Source organism: Trichosurus vulpecula, chromosome 6, assembly GCF_011100635.1.
Source record: "Trichosurus vulpecula isolate mTriVul1 chromosome 6, mTriVul1.pri, whole genome shotgun sequence".
NCBI lineage: Eukaryota > Metazoa > Chordata > Mammalia > Diprotodontia > Phalangeridae > Trichosurus > Trichosurus vulpecula.
The window spans coordinates 270,511,742-270,530,522 of NC_050578.1; the positions used below are offsets into that span (position 1 = coordinate 270,511,742).

Below are 18,781 nucleotides of genomic sequence, written 5' to 3' on the forward strand. Positions count from 1 at the left end.
AAAAAAGATTCTCCTCCCTCCAGCCAGAGAGCAGTAAACACAGCCATACAACTTCCTTTTGTTTCATGCCCAAATGTTTTGTCTGGATCAAGTCCAAAGAGAGAGTCCATTCCAGGTTTGGATGCTGCTGGAAAAAAATCATTAAATGAATCCATAGAAATTCGTGCATTTTCTGGGCCAAGTTCAACAAGAGACAAAGTAGAAGTCTCCCTTTTATTCCCTTCAATTTCATTAAGAGAATCAAGAGAAATTCTTCCTTTCTTTAGCTTTGGATCACCAATATATTCATCAGAGAATGAGAACACAGATTCTTCCAGTCCAAGTTCACAAAAACAATCAAAACTAGTTTTACCTACTTCCAGTCTTATGTCATTAAGTAAAGGTATACAATTTCCTTCCTTCTTGAGCCAAAAAAACTTGTCTTTGGAAAGCTCACAGAGAGAGTCCATACAAGAACCAGATTCCACTGAGTCAAAATCAATGAAAGAATATTTGCATTTTTCCATTGTCTCTAAACCAAATTCAACCAGAGAGTCCACAGAAGTACCTTCTCTTTCTACCTCAATTTCTTCCAAAGGAGCTACAGAAAGTTTTCTGTCATATAGCTCACATTACCCAGAAGAATTTGGAGAGAGTAAGAACAACTATTCTAATGCCTCAATTTCACCAAGAAAATCCAAACAAGCTTCTGCTACTCCTACCCTAAAGTCAATGAGTAAAGCTATTCAATATCCTTCTTTATCAGGCACAAGGGTTTTGTCTGTGGAAAGCTCACAGAAAGAATCAATACAAAATCCAGATTTCTCTGGAAAAAATTCATTGCAAGAATTGGTGCAATTTTCCATTTTCACTGGTCCAAGTTCAATAGGAGAATCCTTAGAAATTCCAAGTCTTTCTACTTCAATGTCTTCAAAAGGAGCTGCAAGTCCTCCATCATCTGATTTAAGGCCTTTAGTAGAATGCATGAGGAATGAGAGGCTTCAGTATGACATTCCAAGTTCACCAACAGAAAGGAAAGAGACTTCACCTCCTCTCAGACTTCTGTCACTCAATAAAGCTATACAATTTCCTTCTTTCTCAAGCCAAAAAGATGTATTTCTAGGAAGCACACAGAGAGAATGCATGCAAGGCCCAGATGGCTTTGAATCAAAACCATTGCAAGAATCTTTGGACATTTCTATAGTTTCTGAGCCAAATTCAACTAGAGAACCCTTAGGAGTTCCTCCTCTTTCTGGTTCAACTACTTCACAGGAAACTGCAGAAGGACTTCCACTATCTGGCTTGCATCCTCCAGGAGAATTTGCAGAGAATGAAAGTGTCCAATCTGTCACACCAAGTCAACCAAAAGAATCCAAACAAGCATTGCTTCCTTCCAGCCTTATGTCACGAAGCAAAGCTATCCAATTTCCTTCTTCTGTAGGCACAAGGGTTATGTCTGTAGCAAGTTTACATAGAGAATCAATAAAAGTTCCAGACTTCCCTGAATCTAAATCATTGAAAGAATCATCGGACTTTTACTTTAGTTCTGGGGCAAAGTCACCAAGAGAATCCTCAGAAGTTCCCCTTCTTTCTACTTCAACTTCTTTAAAAGAATCTATGAAGGGTCTTACATCATGTGGCTTACATACTACAAACCAATGTGCAGAGACTGAGAGTGTCCAGTCTGCAATCCAAAGTTCACAAACAGAATCCAAACAATTTTTCTCTAATGCCAGAAAAATACCACTGAGCAAAGCTATGCAATATCCTTCCTTCTCAAGTATAAGAGTTTCTTCTGTGGAAAGCTCACCTAGAGAGTCCATAAAAGGTCCAGATGTCTCAGACTCAAAAGCATTTCAAGAATCTTTGGAATTTTCCAGTGTCCCTAGCCCAAGTTCAACAAGAGAATCCTTAGAAATTCTTAGTCTTCCCATTTCAATTTTTTCAAAAGGAGCTGAAAAAGGTATTCCATCATCTGGCTTAAGGTCTATAGTAAAATGTACAAGGAATGAGAGGCTTCAGTCTGACATTCCAAGTTCACCAACAGAAATGAAAGAGACGTCGCCTCCTCTCAGCCTTATGTCACCCAATAAAGCTGTACAATTTCCTTCTTTTTCAAGCCAAAAATATATGTGTCTAAGAAGCTCACACAGAGAATCCATAAAAGGTCCAGAAGTCTTTGAACCACAAACACTGCAAGAATCATCGGAAATTTCTATTATTTCTGAGCCAAATTCAACCAAGGAATGCTTAAAAGTTTCTCTTCTTTCCACTTCAACTACTTCAAAAGGAACTGCAGAAAGACTTCCATCATCTGGCTTGCATTCCCCAGAAGAATTTGCAGAGAAAGAGACTGTCCAGTCTGCCAAACGAAGATCACAAAGCAAAATCAAACAAGCATCACCTTCTTCTAGCTTTATGTCACCAAGTAAAGGCAAACAATTTCCTCCTCCTTCAGGCACAAGGGTTTTTCCTCTGGAAAGCTCACAGATGGAATCCATACAAGGGCCAGGTTTCTCTGACTCAAAACTATTGAATGGATCATTGGAATATTCCATCATCTTGGGGCCAAATTTAACAAGAGCATTCTTACAAGGTCCTCTTCCTTCTACTTCAACTTCTTCAAAAGGAGTTGCAGAAGGTCTTCCATCATCTGGCTTGCATTCTCCAGAAGAATTTGCAGGGAATGAGGGTGTTCAGTTTGCAACATCAGGTTCACCAAGAGAATCCAAACAACCGTCTCCTCCTGGACTTATGTCACTAAATAAAGATATACAATTACCTTCTTCCTCAGGCACTAGTGTCATGTTTGTGACAAGTTCACCAAGAGAATCAATAAAAGCTCCAGAAGTCTTTGAATCGAAATCACTGCAAGAATCCTTGGAAATTTCTATTATTTATGGGTCAAGTTCAACAAGAGAATCCTTAGAAATTCTTCCTCTTTCTACTTCATCTTCTTTAAAGATGGTTACAGAAAGTCTTACATCATCTGGCTTGCATTCCCCAGGAGAATTTGCAGAGAAAGAAGCAGGCAAGTCTGCCAAACAAAGATCACAAAGCAAAATCAAACTAGGTTCACCTCCTCCTAGCTTTATGTCACCAAGTAAAGCTACACAATTTCATTCTTCCTCAGGCACGAGAGTTTTGTCTCTAGAAAGCTCACAAAAAGAATCCATACGAAATCTCTCTGAAGCAAAATCATTGGGAAAATCTTTGGACATTTCTGTTGCCTCTGGGCCAGAATCAGTAAGAATGTTCCCTCTTCTCTCAACTTCAACTTCTTCAAAAGAAGTTGCAAAAGGTCTACTATCATCTGGCTTTCCTTCTCCAGAAGAATTTGCAGGGAATGAGGATATTAAGTTTGCCACCTGGAGTTCTCCAAGAGAATCCCAACAAGCTTCACCTTCTAGACGTATGACTCTGGGTGAAGATATACAATTACATTCTTCCTCAGGCACAAGGGTTATGTCTGTAGAAAGTTCACAAAGAAAATCGATAAAAGCTCCAGATTTCTCTGAAACAAGATTACTGCAAGAATCCTTGGATACTTCCATTATTTATCAGCAAAGTTCAACAACAGAATCCTTTGAAATTCCTCTTCTTTCTACTTCAACTTCCTTAAGAGAAACTACAGAAGGTCTTGTTTCATCGGGTTTACATTCTACAGAACAATGTTCAGGGGCTAAGAGTGTCCAGTCTGCCATCCAAAGTTCACAAACAGAATCCCAACAAGCTTCCTCTCCCTCTAGAAAAATGTCACTGAGCAAAGACATACAGTATCTTTCTTTCTCAAGCATAAGGGTTTCTTCTGTGGAAATCTCACAGCAAGAGTCCATACAAGAGCCAGATCTCTCTGAATCAAAATCATTGGGAGAACCTTTGGAAATTTCTGTTGTCTCTGAGCCAATTTCAACAAGAGAATCCTTAGAAGATCCTCTTCTTTTCTCTTCAACATCTTCAAAAAGAACTGAAGGAGGTCATCCATCAACTGGCTTCCCTTTTCCAGGAGATTTTGCAGAGAATGAGTGTGTTCAGTCAGTCACCTCAAATTCACCAATAGAATCCAAACAAGCTTTCCCTCCTGGACTTAAATCACTGGGTAAAGATATACAACTACCTCCTTCTTCAGGCACAAGAGTTAGTATGTCTGTAGCAAGTTCACAGAGAGAATCAATAAAAGCTCTAGACATCTCTGAATCAAAATCATTGCAAGAATCATTGGACTTTTCCATTATTTCTGGGCCAAATTCAACAAAAGAATCCTCAGAAGTTCCTCTTCTTTCTACTTCAAATTCTTTAAAAGAGACTACAGGTCTTGTGTCATTTGGCTTGCATTCCACAGATGAGTATGTAGAGACTAAAAGTGTCCAGTCTGCCATTCAAAGTTCAAAAACAGAATCCAAACAAGCTTTCTCTCCAACTAGAAAAATGTCACTGAGCAAGGATATGCAATATTTTTCTTTCTCAGGCACAACAGTTTCTTCTGTGGAAAGCTCTGAGAGAGAGACCATACAGGATCAAGGTGTCTCTGACTCAAAATCATTGGGAGAACCTTTAGACATTTCCCTCGTCTCTGTGCCACATTCAATAAAAGAATCCTTAGAATATCCTCTTTTTTCCATCTCATCTTCTTCAGGATTAGCTTTAGAAGATCTCCCATCATCTAGCCTGCGGTCTTCAATTAAAATTACAGAGAACAAGAGTGTCCAGCCTGACACCATAACTTCAGCAAAAGAACCCAAAATGTTTTCCTTTCGTACCGGCCTTAAATCACTGACTAAAGCTATACAATTTCCTTCTTTCTCTACCCAGAAAGATTCATCCCCTGACAGATCAAGGACAGACTGCCTCCATGGTCATTTGTGTGATTCAAAATCAGTGTGGGAATCTTTGGACTTTTCTGACATTTCTGAACCAAGTTCAACAAGAGAATCCTTGAATATTCCTCCTCATTCAATTTCATATTCTCAAAGAACTACAAGAAGTATTCCATTATCTAGCCTGAGGTCTTCAATAGCAACTTCAGAGGACAAGAGTGTCCAGTCTGACACCATAACTACACCAAAAGAATCCAAAATATTTTCCTTTCGTGCCAGCCTTAGATCACTGACTAAAGCTATACCATTTCCTTCTTTCTCTACTCAGAAAGATTCATCCCTTGATGGATCAAGGAGAGACTGCCTCCATGGTAATTTGTGTGACTCAATATCAGTGTGGGAATCTTTGGACTTTTCTGTCATTTCTGGACCAAGTTCACCAAGAGCATCCTTAGAAATTCCCCCTCTTTCCCCTTCAACTTCTTCAAAAAGAGCTGTGGAAGATGTTCCATCATCTAGCCAGAGATCTCTAATCGAAATTACGGAGAAAAAGAGTGTTCAATCTAACATGCTAACTTCTCCAACAGAATCCAAACAACCTTCCCCTCCTTCTAGCTTTACATCACCAAGTAAAGGTACAAAATTTACTCCTTTCTCAGACAAAATGTTTTTGTCTGTGGAAAGTTCATCAAAAGAACCCATACAAGGCCCAGATGTCTCTGACTCAAAATCACTGCAAGAACCTTTGGACTCTTCCATTATCTCTGGACTAAGATCAACAAGAGAAACCTTAGAAGATCCTCTTCTTTCAACTGCAATTTTTTCACAAGGAGCTATGAAAGGGGTTCCATCATCAAATTTGATGTCTCCAATAGAAATTACAGAGAAAAATTATGTGGAATATGACACCCCAAGTTCTCATAGACAATCAAAACAAATATCCACTCCTTCCCAACTTATGTTACCAAGTAATGCTAAACAATATCCTTCATCCTCAGTCGTAAGGGTTTTGTCTGTGGAAAGCTCACAGAGACAGTCCATACAAACTCTTGATGTCTCTAAATCATTGCAAAAATCACTGCTCTTTTCCATTATCTCAGAGTCAAGTTCGTCAAGAGAATCCTTAGAATATCCTCCAGTTTCCACTGTGACTTCTTCAAAAGATGTTGAAGAAGGTTTTCAATCATCTAGCTTGATATCTCCAATAGAAATTACAGAGAAAAAGGGTGTCCAGGCTGATATCCCAATTTCACCAAGAGAATCTGAACAATTTCCTTCTAGCCTTAGTTTACCCAGTAAATCTCTACACTTACCACCTTTTTTAGGCACAAGGGATTTGTCTGTGGAAAGTTTGTGGAGAGAGTCCACAGAGAGTCCAGATGTCTCTGACTCTAAATCACTGCAAGGATCTTTAGAGATTTCCAATATCTCTGAGCCAGGTTCAGCAAAAGAATCCTTAGAAGTTCCTCCTCTTTCCACTTTGACTTCTTCACAAGGAGTTGTAGGTTTTCCATCATCTACCTTGAGGTCACCAGAAGAAATCACAGAGGAACAGAGCATTCTGAGTGACACCCCAAATTCACCAAGACAATCCAAACAAGCTTTCCCTCCTTATAGCAATATTTCACTAAATACAGCAATACAAATTCCTTCTTTTTTAAGCCAAAAAGTTTTCTCTCTGGAAAGCTCTCAAAAAGACTCTATACAAGGACCAGATCTCTATGAATCAAATTCATCAGGGTTATCTTTGGACATTTCCATTATCTCTGGGCCAAGTTCAACAAGGGAATCCTTAGAAATTCCTCTTCTTTCAACTTCACCTTCTTCACAAGTTGCTGCAGATGGTCTTCAATCATCTGGCTTGCTATCGCCAGAAGAATTTACAGACAATGAGGCTGTCCAATCTGCTATCCCAAGTCCACAAGAAGAATCCAAACAAGCTTCCCCTCTTTCAAACCTTATATTACTGAATAAAAGTATACAAATTTCTTCATGCTCAAGCAGAAAAGATTCCTCTCTTGAGAGCTCACAGAGAGAGTCCATAGAAGGTCCAGATGTCTCTGAATCAAAATCACTGAGAGAACCTTTGGACTTTTCTATTTTATCTGGGTCAAATTCAATAAGAGAATTCTCAGAAGTTCCCCTTCATTCCCCTTCAACTTCTTCACAAGCTGCTGCAGAAGATCTTCCATCATCTAGCTTGAGGTGTACAATAGAAATAACAGAGAAAAAAAGTGTCCACTGTGACACCCCAATTTCACCAAGAGAACACAAACAAGTTTCCCTTTCTTCCAGACATATGTTACTGAGTACAGCTATACAATTTCCTTCTACCTTAGGTGCAACAGATTTGTCTGTGGGAAGCTCAGGGGGAGAGTTCATCCAAGATCAAGATGTCTCTGCCTCTAAATCATTGCAAGAACCTTTGGAAATTTCCACTATCTTTGGGACAAGTTCAGCAAGAGAATCCTTCAAAGTACCTCTTCTTTCCACTTCACTTTCTTCACAAGGAGCTCCAGAAGTTCTTCAATCATCTGGCTTGCTCTCTCCAGAAGAATTTGCAGAGAAGGAAGGCATCGAGTCTGCTACTCCAAGTTCACAAACAAAATCCAAACAAGCTTTCCTTCCTCCTAGAAACCTGTTGCTAAGCAAAGCTATACAATATCCTTCTTTCTCAGGTACAAGGGATTTGTCTATGGAAAGCTCAAAGAGAGAGTCCATACAAGGTCCAGATATCTCTGAATCAAATGTATTACAAAAATCCTTGGACTTTTCTGTTATTTCTGGGCCAAGTTCAACAACAGAATTCTTGGAAGTGCCTCTTCTTTCCCCTTCAACTTCTTTACCAGGAGCTGCAGAAAGCTTTCCATTATCTAGCTTGGGGTATCCAGAAGAAATCACAGGGGAAAAGAGTGTCCAGAGTAGCACTCCAAGTTCACCAATACAATCCAAAAAAGCTTTCCTTCCTCATAGCTATAGTTCACAAAGTAAAGTTATACAATTTCCTTCTTTATCAAGCCAAAAATTTTTGTCTCTGGAATGCTTCTGGAAAAAGTCTAAACAAGGCCCAGATTACTATGAATCAAAATTAATAGAAGAATCTATGGACATTTCTATTTTCTTTGGGCCTAGTTCAATAAGAGAATTCTTACAAGTCTTTCTTCCTTCCATTTCGCCTTCTACAAAAGAACCTGAGGAAGGTCTTCAATTATCTGGCTCAAGGTCTGCAGAAGAATGTGTAGAGCCTGAGAGTGTCAAGTCTGCCATTCAAATTTCACAGACAGAATCCAAACAAGCTTCACCTCCTTCTAGAAAAATGTCACTGAACAAAGCTACACAATATCCTTCTTTCTCAGGCACAAGGGATTTGCCTGAAGAAAGCTCACAGAGAGAGTCCTTACAAGGTCCAGATATCTCCGAATCAAATGCATTACAAAAATCCTTGGGCTTTTCTGTTATTTCTGGGCCAAGTTCAACAAGAAAATCCTTAGAATTGCCTCTTCCTTTCCCTTCAACGTTTTTACCAGGAGTTGCAGAAAGTTTTCCACTGTCTAGCTTGAGGTCTCCAGAAGAAATCACAGGGGAAGACAGTGACACCCAAAATTCACCAGGACAATCCAAACAAGCTTCTCCTCCTAACAGCTATAGTTCACTAAATAAAGCTATACAATTTCCTTCTTTTTCAAGCCAAAAGATTTTATCTCTGGAAAGCTACCAGAGAGGGTCTATACAGGGTCCACATTTCTCTGTACCAAAATCCTTGACAGAATCTTTGAGCTTTTCTGTTACCTCTGGGAAATGTTCAACAATGGAATCCTTTGAATTTCCTCTTCTTTCTTCAAAAGGTACTACTGAAGGTCTTCCATCATCTGGATTAAAGTCTCCAGTAGAAATTAGAGAGACTGAGAGTATCCAGTCCTCCTCAAGTTCAACAATGGAATCCAATCAAGTTTCCCCTCCTTCTAGCTTTCTGAAACTGAGTAAAGCTATACAATTTCCTTCTTTCTCAAGCCAAATGGTATTGTCTATGGCAAGCTCACAGAGAGAGTCCATACATGATCGAGATTTTTCTGAATCAATTTCACCGCAAGGATCCTTAGACTTATCCATTATTTCTGGTACTATCTCAACAAAAGAATCCTTAGAAGTTTCACTGCCTTTTATTTCAGTTTTTTCAAAAGATACCACAGAAGTCCCTCCATCATCTGACTTAAGGTCTCCAGTAGAGTTGACAGAGAATGAGAATGTCCTGTCTGCCACACAAAGTTTACCAACAGAATCCAAACAAGCCTTCATTCCTGGTACCCTTATTTCACTAAATAAAGCTGTACAATTTCCTTCTTTTTCAAGCTCAAGTGTTTCATCTGTGACAAACTCACAGAGAGAGTCAATAATAGGTCTGGATTTCTCTGAATCAAGTTTATTACAAGATTCCATGGAATATTCTGTTATCTCTGGGCCAAGATCAACCAGAGAATCCTTAAAAGTTCCTCTCCTTTCCCTTTCAACTTCTTTAAAAGGAGCTAGAGAAGGTCTTCAATCATCTGGCTTCAATTCTCCTGGTCAAATAGCAGAGAATGACAGTGTCCAGTATGGAACTCTAAGTTCACCAAGAGAATCCAAACAAGCTTCTTCTTCAAGACTTGAGTCACTTATTAAAGCTACACAATTTCCTTCTTTCTCAAGCCCAACAATTTTGTCTGTGGCAAGTTCACAAAGAGAGTCCACACATGGTCCATATTTTTCTGAATCAACTTCATTGAGAGAATCTCTGGAATTTTCCATTTTTTCTAGGCCAAGTTCAACACAAGAATCTTTAGAAGTCCCTCTCATTTCCACTTCAATTTTTTCAAGAGGATCTCAAGAAGGATTTCCATCATCTGGTTCAAAGACAACAGTAGAACTGGGAGAGGAGAGTACCCAGTTTGCCACCCCAAGTTCACCAACAGAATCTGAAAAAGCTTCTCCTCCTTCTGATTTTATATCACTGAGTAAAGCTGTACAATTGCCTTCTTTCTCAAGCCCAAGGATTTTGCCCATGGCAAGTTCATGGAGAAAATCAATACAACATCCAGATTTCACTAGAAAAAACTTACTACAAGAATGTTTGGATTTTTCCATCATCCCTGGGCCAAGTTTAATAGAAGAATCCTTAGACATTCCTTTTCTCCTCCCTGCAACTTCTTCAAAAGTATCTGACGAAAGGCTTCTGTCGTCTGACTTAAGGTCTCAAGGAGAATCATTAGAGAATGATACGGTGCATTTTATGACCTCAGTTTCACAGAAAGAAACCAAACCACCTTCCCCTCCATCCAGCTATACATCATTGAATACAGCTATACAATTCCCTTCTTTATCAAGCATAAATGTTTTGTCTGGGGCAACCACAGAAAGAGAGTCTTTAAAAAGTTTAAGTTTCTCTAGAAAAACTTCACTGCAAGAATCTTTGGACTTTTCCATTACCTCTGGGTCAAATTACATAAGGGAATCAGTGGAAATACCCTTTCATTCCATTCCAACTTCTTCAAAAGGATCTGAAGAAGGTCTTCCATCATCTGGTTTATGGTCTCCAGTAGAACTAGCAGGGAATGAAAGTGGCCAGTCTATCGCTCCCAGTTCACCTAGAGAGTCCAAAAAGGGTTTGCCTCCTTCAACTCTTTTATCACCAAATACATCCTTACAATTTCCTTCTTTTTCACTTCCAAAGATTTTGTTAGCGACAAGCTCATGCAGAGAGTCTATACAAGGTCTGGATTTCTCTGAAACAAATTCATTACAAGAATCTTTTGGCTTTTCTAACACCTCTGGGCAAAGATCAACAACTGAATCCTTGAAGGAAGTTCCTCTTCTTTCCACTTCAGTTTCTTCAAAGGGAGCTACTGAAAGTCTTCCATCATCTAGCTTAAGGTCGCCAGTTGAACTGGCAGAGAAGGAGAGTGCCCAGTCGGTCATTCCAGGTTCATCAAGGGAATCCAAAAACTCTTCCCTTCCTACCAGTCTAACATCATGGAGAAAAGCTCTACAATTTCCTTTTTTCTCTGGCCCAAGGCTTTTGTCTGCGGCAAGTTCAAGGACAGAGTCAATTCAAGGTCAAGATTTCTCCGTCCCAAATTCACAGCAAGAATCTTGTGACCTTGCCATCATCTCTAGGCAAAGTTCCACAAGAGAATCCTTAGAAGTTCCTCTTCTTTCCACATTAACTTCCTCCAAAGGAACAAAAGAAGCTCAGCAATCATCTGGATTACAGTCTCTAGTAGAATTTGCAAAAGATGACAGTACTCCATCAGCCAGACCCAGTTCACCAAGAGAATCAGCACAACCTTCCCCTGCTGCCAGTCCTGAATCACTAAGTAAGACTTTTATATATCCTTATTGCTCTGGATCAAGCATATCCCAACATTCCATGGAAGTTCCTGATTCTTCTGTGCCAACTTCACATAAAGAATCAATACAGGCTCCTGCTTTATCTGGTCCTAATTCCATAAGTGAATCCTTTGAATTACCTACTATCTCTGAGTCAAGTTCAACAAGAGAATCCTTTGTAGTTCCTTCTCTTTACTTCTCCAGTTCTTCAAGAATATCTACACATGTTCCTACTTCCTCTGGCCTAAAATCACGAACAGAATATGTAGAGAGTGAGTGTGCTCATTCTCCTAGTCCAAGCTCACCAAGAGCATCTGCACAAATTTCTCCTATTGCCAGCCCTAGATTACTGAAAAAGCCCATGCCACTTCTTTTCTCAGGACCAGATGTTCTAAAACAATCAGTAGATGGTCCCTCTTCTTTTGTGCCAAGCTCATGGAGAGAATCCATACATGGCCCAGATTTCTCTGGAATAAATTCATCGCGAGAATCTTTTAACTTTTCTACTATCTCTGGGCCAAGTGCCACAAGAGAATCCTTAAAAGTTCCTCCTCTTTCCACTTCAACTTGTTCAACAGGAGCAGCACCTAGTCTTCCATCATCTGGCTTACATTCTCCACTAGGATTTGCAGAGAATGAGAAGGCTCGGTCTGCCACTCCACAATCAGTCAGAGAATCCAAATCAGGTTCTCCTCCATCAAGCCCTATGTCACTGAAAAAGGCTATACAAATTCCTTCTTTCTCAGGCCAAAGGGTTTTATCTGTACCAACTTCAAGAAGAGAGTCCATACAAGGTCTGGATTTCTCTGACCCAAATTTATTGAAAGAATCTTTTCGCTTTCCTGTTATCTCTGAGCCAAGTTTGCCAATAGAATCCTTAGAAGTTCCTCTTCTTTCCATATTAACTTCTTCCAAAGGAACAATAGAAAGTCAGCAATCATCTGGTTTACTGTCTCCGGTAGAATTTGGAAAACATGATAGTACTCCATCAGCCAGACCCAGTTCACCAAGAGAATCAGCACAACCTTCCCCTGCTGCCAGTCCTAGATTATTAGGTAAGAGTTTTACATATCCTTATTGCTCTGGACCAAGCATATCTCAATATTTCATGGAAGTTCCTGATTTTTCTGTGTCAACTTCACATAAAGAATCAATACAGGCTCCTGCTTTATCTGGTCCTAATTCCATAAGTGAATCCTTTGAATTACCTACTATCTCTGAGTCAAGTTTAACAAGAGAATCCTTTGCATTTCCTTCTCTCTACACCTCCAGTTCTTTAGCAATATCTACACATGTCCCTACTTCCTCTGGCCTAAAGTCACCAACAGAATATGTAGAGAGTGAGTGTGCTCATTCTCCTAGTCCAAGCTCACCAAGAGCATCTGCACAAATTTCTCCTATTGCCAGCCCTAGATTACTGAAAAAGCCCATGCCACTTCTTTTCTCAGGACCAGATGTTCTAAAACAATCAGTAGATGGTCCTTCTTCTAAGTCAAGTTCAAGGAGAGAATCAATACAAAGTCAGGCTTTTTCTTTCACAAGTTCTCTGAAAGAATCCTTTGAATTTTCCATTATCTCCAGGCCAAGTTCAACAGGACTCTTTAGAAGTTCCACCCCTTTCCATTCCAAGTCCACTGAGAAGATCCACAGACTTTCTCCCTTCCTTAAGGTCCTCAGCAAAATATTCAGACAATGAAATTATCCATTCTCCCAACCCAAGTTCACCAAGAGGTTCTGAACTATCTTCTCCTGACACCAGCTCTAGATTATTGAAAAAATCTGTAGCATTTCCTGTTTCCCCAGAACCTTCTCTCATCTCAAGTTCACAGACAGAATCCTTTGAATTTCCCATTTTTCTGGATCAAGTTCAATAAGAGAATCTGTAGATGCTTCCCCTCTTTTCATTTCAAGTTTATCAGAAGGATCAACAGAAATTCTTCCTTCCTCTAGCACCAGGTCATCAATAGAATTCAAAGAAAATGAAATTGCCTGTTATACCAGTTCGAGCTTACCAAAAGAATCTGCACAACCTTCTGCTGCTACCAGCCTTGAATTACTGCGTAAATCATTATTATTTCTCCCTTTCTTAGGACCAGGTAAATTGAAACAGTCCCTAGAAGGTCTTGCTTCTTCTCTGACAAGTTCACAGAGGGAATCCATACAAGGTCCTGCTTTATCTTCCTCAAATTCATTGAAAGAATCCACAGGTGTTCTCCCTGCTTCCACTTTTAGTTCATCAAGAGGAGCTAGAGAAGTTCTTCCTTCCTCCATTGTAAAGTCATTAGTAGAATTTAAAGAGACTGAGACTGTCTATTCTTCCCCAAGTTTCCCAAGAAAATCTTCACAACCTTCCCCTACCATCAGTCCTATATTATCAAATAAATCATTACCACTTCCTCCTTTTTCAGGAACAGGTGTATCAAAACAATCCATGGAAATGTCTACTTCCATCTCAAGTTCAAGATAAGAATCTATACAAGGACCTGTTTTCTTTGTCCCAAATTCTATGAGTGGAACCTTTGATTTGCTAATTATCTCTGGACCGAGTTCAGTAAGAGAATCATTGGACATTCCCCCTCTTTCCACTTCAATTACCTTGAAAGGCTCTGCAGACAGGCTTTCTTTTTCTAGTCTAAGGTCACCAATAGAATATTCAGAGAGTGAGACTGCCCATTCCCCAAGGTCAAGTTCACCAAGGAAGCCTACACAAGTTTCCCCTACAACCAGCCCAAATTTAGTGAGCAGATCAATGCAATTTCCTTCTTTATCCGGGTTAAGCTCACTGAGAGAATCTTCACAAGTTTCTCTTACCTCTAATCCCAGATTATTAAGCAAAACCTTTCATTTTCCTTCTTTCTCTGGACCAAGTGTGTCAAAACTATCCATGGCAGTACCTGCTTCTATTTCAAGTTCAAGAAGAGAATCAGTACAAGGTTCTGCTTTTTCTATCCCAAATTCACCAAGAGAATCCTTTGAAGTTCCCATTTTCACTGGACTAAATTCAATAAGAGAATCTTTAGAAGTTCCTCCTCTCTCCACTTCAAATTCATTGAAAGGACCTACAGATGTTACTCCTTCCACTGTCTTGAGGCCTGCAATAGAATATTCTGAGAGTGAAATTGCCCATTCTGCTAGCCCAAGTTCACTAAAAGAATTCAAACAAGTTTCCCTCACCTCTAGCTCCATACTTTTAGTAAAATTTTTCAATTTCATTCTTTTTCAGGATCAAGTGTGTCAAAACAGTCGATGAAAGTACCTGCTTCCTCAATGCCAAGTTCACAAAGAGAATCAATACAAGGTCCTGATTTCTCTGTCCCAACTTCACTGAAAGAATCCTTTGACTTTCCTATTTTCTCTGGGCCAAGTTCAATAAGGGAATCCTTAAAAGTTTCTCCTCTTCCTATTTCAAGGTCCTTAAAAGGTTCTAAACACATTCTTCCTTCATCGGGCTTAAGGTCACCAATAGAATACACAGACAGTGAAAGTGTTAACTCTGCCACTTCGAGTTCACCAAAAGAATCCAAAAAACCACCTCCTCCCTCCAGTCCAAATTTAATTAGCAAATACACACAAATTATTCCTATTTCAGATTCAAATGTGGCAAAAGAATCTGTAGAATTTCCTGATTTCTCTATTTCAAGTTCACAGAGAAAATCCTTACAAGATCCAGCTTTCTTTGACTCAAATTCCATGACAGAATCCTTTGATTTTCCCATTTTCTCTGGAGCAACTTCAATAAGACAGTCTTTAGATGTCCCCCCTTTTTCTCCTTCAAGTTCTTTGAGAGGATCTGCAGAAGTGCTTCCTTCATCTAGCTTGAGATCCCCAATAGAATATGCAGAGGGTGAGAGATCCCATTCTCCTAGCCCAACTTCATCAAGACAATCTAGACAACCTTCCCACCTTTCAAGCCCAAATTTAGGGAGTAGATTTATGCAATTTCCTTCCTCCTCAGGCCCAAGTATATCCAAACAATCAATGGAAGTCCATGTTTCCTCAATGTTAAAGTCACAGGGAGAATCTGTACAAGACGCAACTTCATTAGCCCCAAATTCACTGACAGAATCCTTTGAATTTCCCATTTTTTCCGGCCTAGGTTCAACAAGAGAATCTTTAGAAGTTCCTCCCCTCTGTTCTACATCAAATTCAACGAAAGAATCTTTAGCAGTTATTCCAATTTCTGGCTTGACATCCGTGAAAGAACCTGAAGAGGACAAAATTTCTGCTGCAGGCAGCCAGCATTCATTGAGGGATTTCATGGATGCTCTAGCACTCAAGGGCCTAAGTTTCAGGACAGAATTCATGCACGTTCATCCTCCCTTGATTCTCAGTCATCCACAAGAATTCCCTGAAGGTCTCCATGTCCCCAGTAGAGGTTCACAGAGACAATTCATTCAAGTTCCTACTTCTCCTAGCCAAAGTTCACAGAGAGAGTACATGGATCTCACTCCATCCAGCATCTCCCAGAGAGAATCTATTCATATTTCTTCTGCTTCAAGGCCAAGTTCTCTGAAAGAGTTAATTCGTCTGTCTCCCACTAGTATCAGCTCCCAGAGGGAATTTGATCAAGTTTCTGATTTGTCCAGTCCAAGTTCACAGAGAGAGTCCATGGATCTCCCTCCCTTCAGCATCAATTCCCAGAGAGAACTGATTCAAGTCCTTGTTTCTAACACCCCAAGTTTGCAGAGGGATTCTCTAGGTCTCCCTCCACCCAATACCAGTTCCCAGAAAGAATCAACTGAATTTCCTGATTCTTCAATTCAGAGTTCACAGAGAGAGTCCATGCGTCTACTTCCCTTTAACAGCAGCTCCCAGAGAAAATCCATTCAAGTTCCTGTTTCTTTCAGTCAAAGTTTACAAAGAGAGTTATTAGATATTGCTTTGCTCAACATCAGCTCACAAAGAAAACTGATTCACATTCTTCTTTCTAAAACACCAAGTTCACTGAGAGAGTCTCCAAGTCTCCCTCCCTCCAGCATCATCTCTCAGAGAGAACTCATTCAAATTCCCATCTCTTCCAGCCAAAGTTCACAAAGAGACTCTATTGGTCGCCTTCCCACCAGCATCAGCACCCATAGAGAACTGATTCAAGTTCCTGTCTTCTACTTTCTAAGTTCACAGAGAGAATACATGAGTCTTCCACTCTCCAGAATCAGCTTCCAGAGAGAATCAATTCAAGTTCCAGACTCTAATAATTTAAGTTCACAGACAGACAGAGTCACACACAGAGATCTCCTTCCCTTCAGCATTGGCTCCCAGAGACAATCCATTCAACTTCCTGCTTCTTACAGTCCAAGTGCACAGAAAGTGTTCATGGGTCTCCCTCCCTTCAGCATCAGTTCCCAGAAAGAATCCACTCAGGTTACTGATTCTTCCAGCCCAAATTCACAGACAGAGGCTAATGACCTCCCTCTTTCAACCATCAGCTCACAGAAGGAATCCATTCAAGTTTCCGTTTCTTACAGTCCAAGTGCACAGAGAGAATCCAAGGATCTCCCTTCCTCCAGCATCAGCTCCCAAAAAGAATCCACTCACATTACTGATTCTTCCAGCCTAACTTTACAGAGCGAGTCCATGGGTCTCCACTCCAGCATCTGCTCCCAGAAGGAATCCATTCATTTTACTGATTCTTCCAGCCCAAGTTCACAGACAGAGTTTAATGATCTCCCTCTCTCCAGCATCAGCTCTCAGAGAGAATCCACTCAACTTCCTGTTTCTTACAGAGAAAGTTCACAGAGAATCTCCAAGGATCATCCTCCCTTCACCATCAGCTCACAGAGGGAATCCATTCAAGTTATTGATTCTTTTAGCCCAGCTTCACAGAGAGAGGCCATGGGTTTCCCCCTCTCCAGTAGCAGCTCCCAGAAAGACTCTATTCAAATCCGTGTTTCTTATATCCCAAGTTCACAGGAAGAGTTAATAAAAGTTCTTCCATCCTCCAGCCCAATCTCCCAGAAAGATTCCATGGAAGTTTCTACCTCCCTTGGTCTTAGTCTATCAGAAGAATTCATGCGAAGTCCCCTTTCCTCTGCCCGAAGTTCACCAAAAGATTTCATAGATGCTATTCCTTTATCTGGTCCAGATTCATCAGAAGAATTTGTGGGCACTCCTCTTTCCCTTGGCCAAAGTTATCTGCAAGATTTCATTGATTTTCTTCCTTTGTCAGGCCCAGTTTCATCAGAAGAATTCATTGATGTTCCTGCTTCCACTTCCCCAAGTACCACAGAGGAATTCATAGAAATTCTCCCTTTCTCAAGGATTTTGCCAAATGAATCCATACATGACTCTCTTTCCTCCGAGTCCAGTTCAATGGGGGAATTAGCACAAGTTCCAGCTGCTTCTAGAGAACGTTCGCTGAAAGAATACTTTGAAATTCTCCCTTTCCCAAGACAAAGTCCACCAAGAAAACCTATCCAAACCCGTGCTCCAACTTTATGTTTATCAAAAGATGATGTGGATGAATTCTTTGACATTCAAGTCCCCTCTTGCTCTTCACATCATCAGAGAGAACCCATGCAAGTGCCCTTTTCACCTTGTCCAAGTTCAGTGGATAAATCTATACAACCATCTTCAGTCCCCCAAAAAGAAAAACCTGTCAAACCTACAAAGCCTTCCAAAGAGGAAAGGGAACCCATGCAAATCCCATAGTGTTAATGGAAAGAAACTCAGCTAAACACTACTGTTTCCAAGTCTCCTCATGCCCCTGATCCACTCACACCAATATATTCAAGTCCACTAAACCATTTATGGTACTATGCTAGGACTCTTAAGACTTGAGTAGAACGCAAAACAATCAACAGCTTTGGTCCTAATTAAAATCAAATAAAACTAAGTAAAAATTATCAAATTCTAATTGAGACTTTTATTTGGTAAAGAAATCTCTTTATTGTTTTATGATACTTAGCAGATGCTTCTTTTAAATACAAGATACGCAATTCTTGCTGCAGCTAAGTGGTGCAGCAGATAGAGTGTCAGGAAGACATCTTCCTGAGTTCAAATCTGGCCTCAAACACTTACTGTGGGATGCTGGAAAAATCACTTAATCCTGTTTGCCTCAGTTTCCTCATCTGTAAAATGAATTGGAGAAGGAAACAGCAAACTACTCCCATATCTGTGCCAAGAAAACCCCAAGTAGGGTCACAGAGTCAGACACAACTGAAAAATAATCCTTGCAGTTGAATACTAAATGCATCAATGTTCCTCTAACAATGACTCATTTTTCCTCCATTCTTTCTCCAGCATCCAATAAGCCAGACAGAAGGCCCAAGAACTCATTGCTTTCTACAAGCCATAAAAAGGCTCAGGGATGGGTGGATGGATAGACAGACAGGTCAATGAAAGGAAAACTCCCATTTTTTTCATCTCTACTTTTTATGACTCTCTGGTGGTCTTTGTCTTTCTATAGACCTTTCCTTTTCTTCTTTCTTTCCCCATCTCTCTCATTCCTCCCTTTCCCTATTCCCTTCTTTTACTTTCTCCTTTCATTTTGTCTCCATTTTTTCTCCTCTTCTCTACTGCTCCCTTCCCTCTCTCCTTTTCTATTTACTCCACCTTCCTTTTTATCTCCTTTATTCCAACTTCCCTATTTTCTCCCTCTTTTCCTCCCTTCTCTCCTTTCTCCT

General features: G+C 40.1%; 1 protein-coding gene across 1 annotated transcript; it reads left to right on the forward strand.

Annotated features, from left to right (window-relative positions):
• Positions 1 to 11,953: 11,953 nt before the first annotated feature.
• On the forward strand, positions 11,954 to 17,967 carry LOC118852851. Its single transcript, XM_036762556.1, has 2 exons — positions 11,954 to 12,214; positions 14,383 to 17,967. The coding sequence occupies exon 2, from the start codon at positions 14,406 to 14,408 to the stop codon at positions 17,805 to 17,807; it is 3,402 nt and encodes a 1,133-aa protein (XP_036618451.1). The 5' UTR covers positions 11,954 to 12,214; positions 14,383 to 14,405; the 3' UTR covers positions 17,808 to 17,967.
• Positions 17,968 to 18,781: the final 814 nt, after the last annotated feature.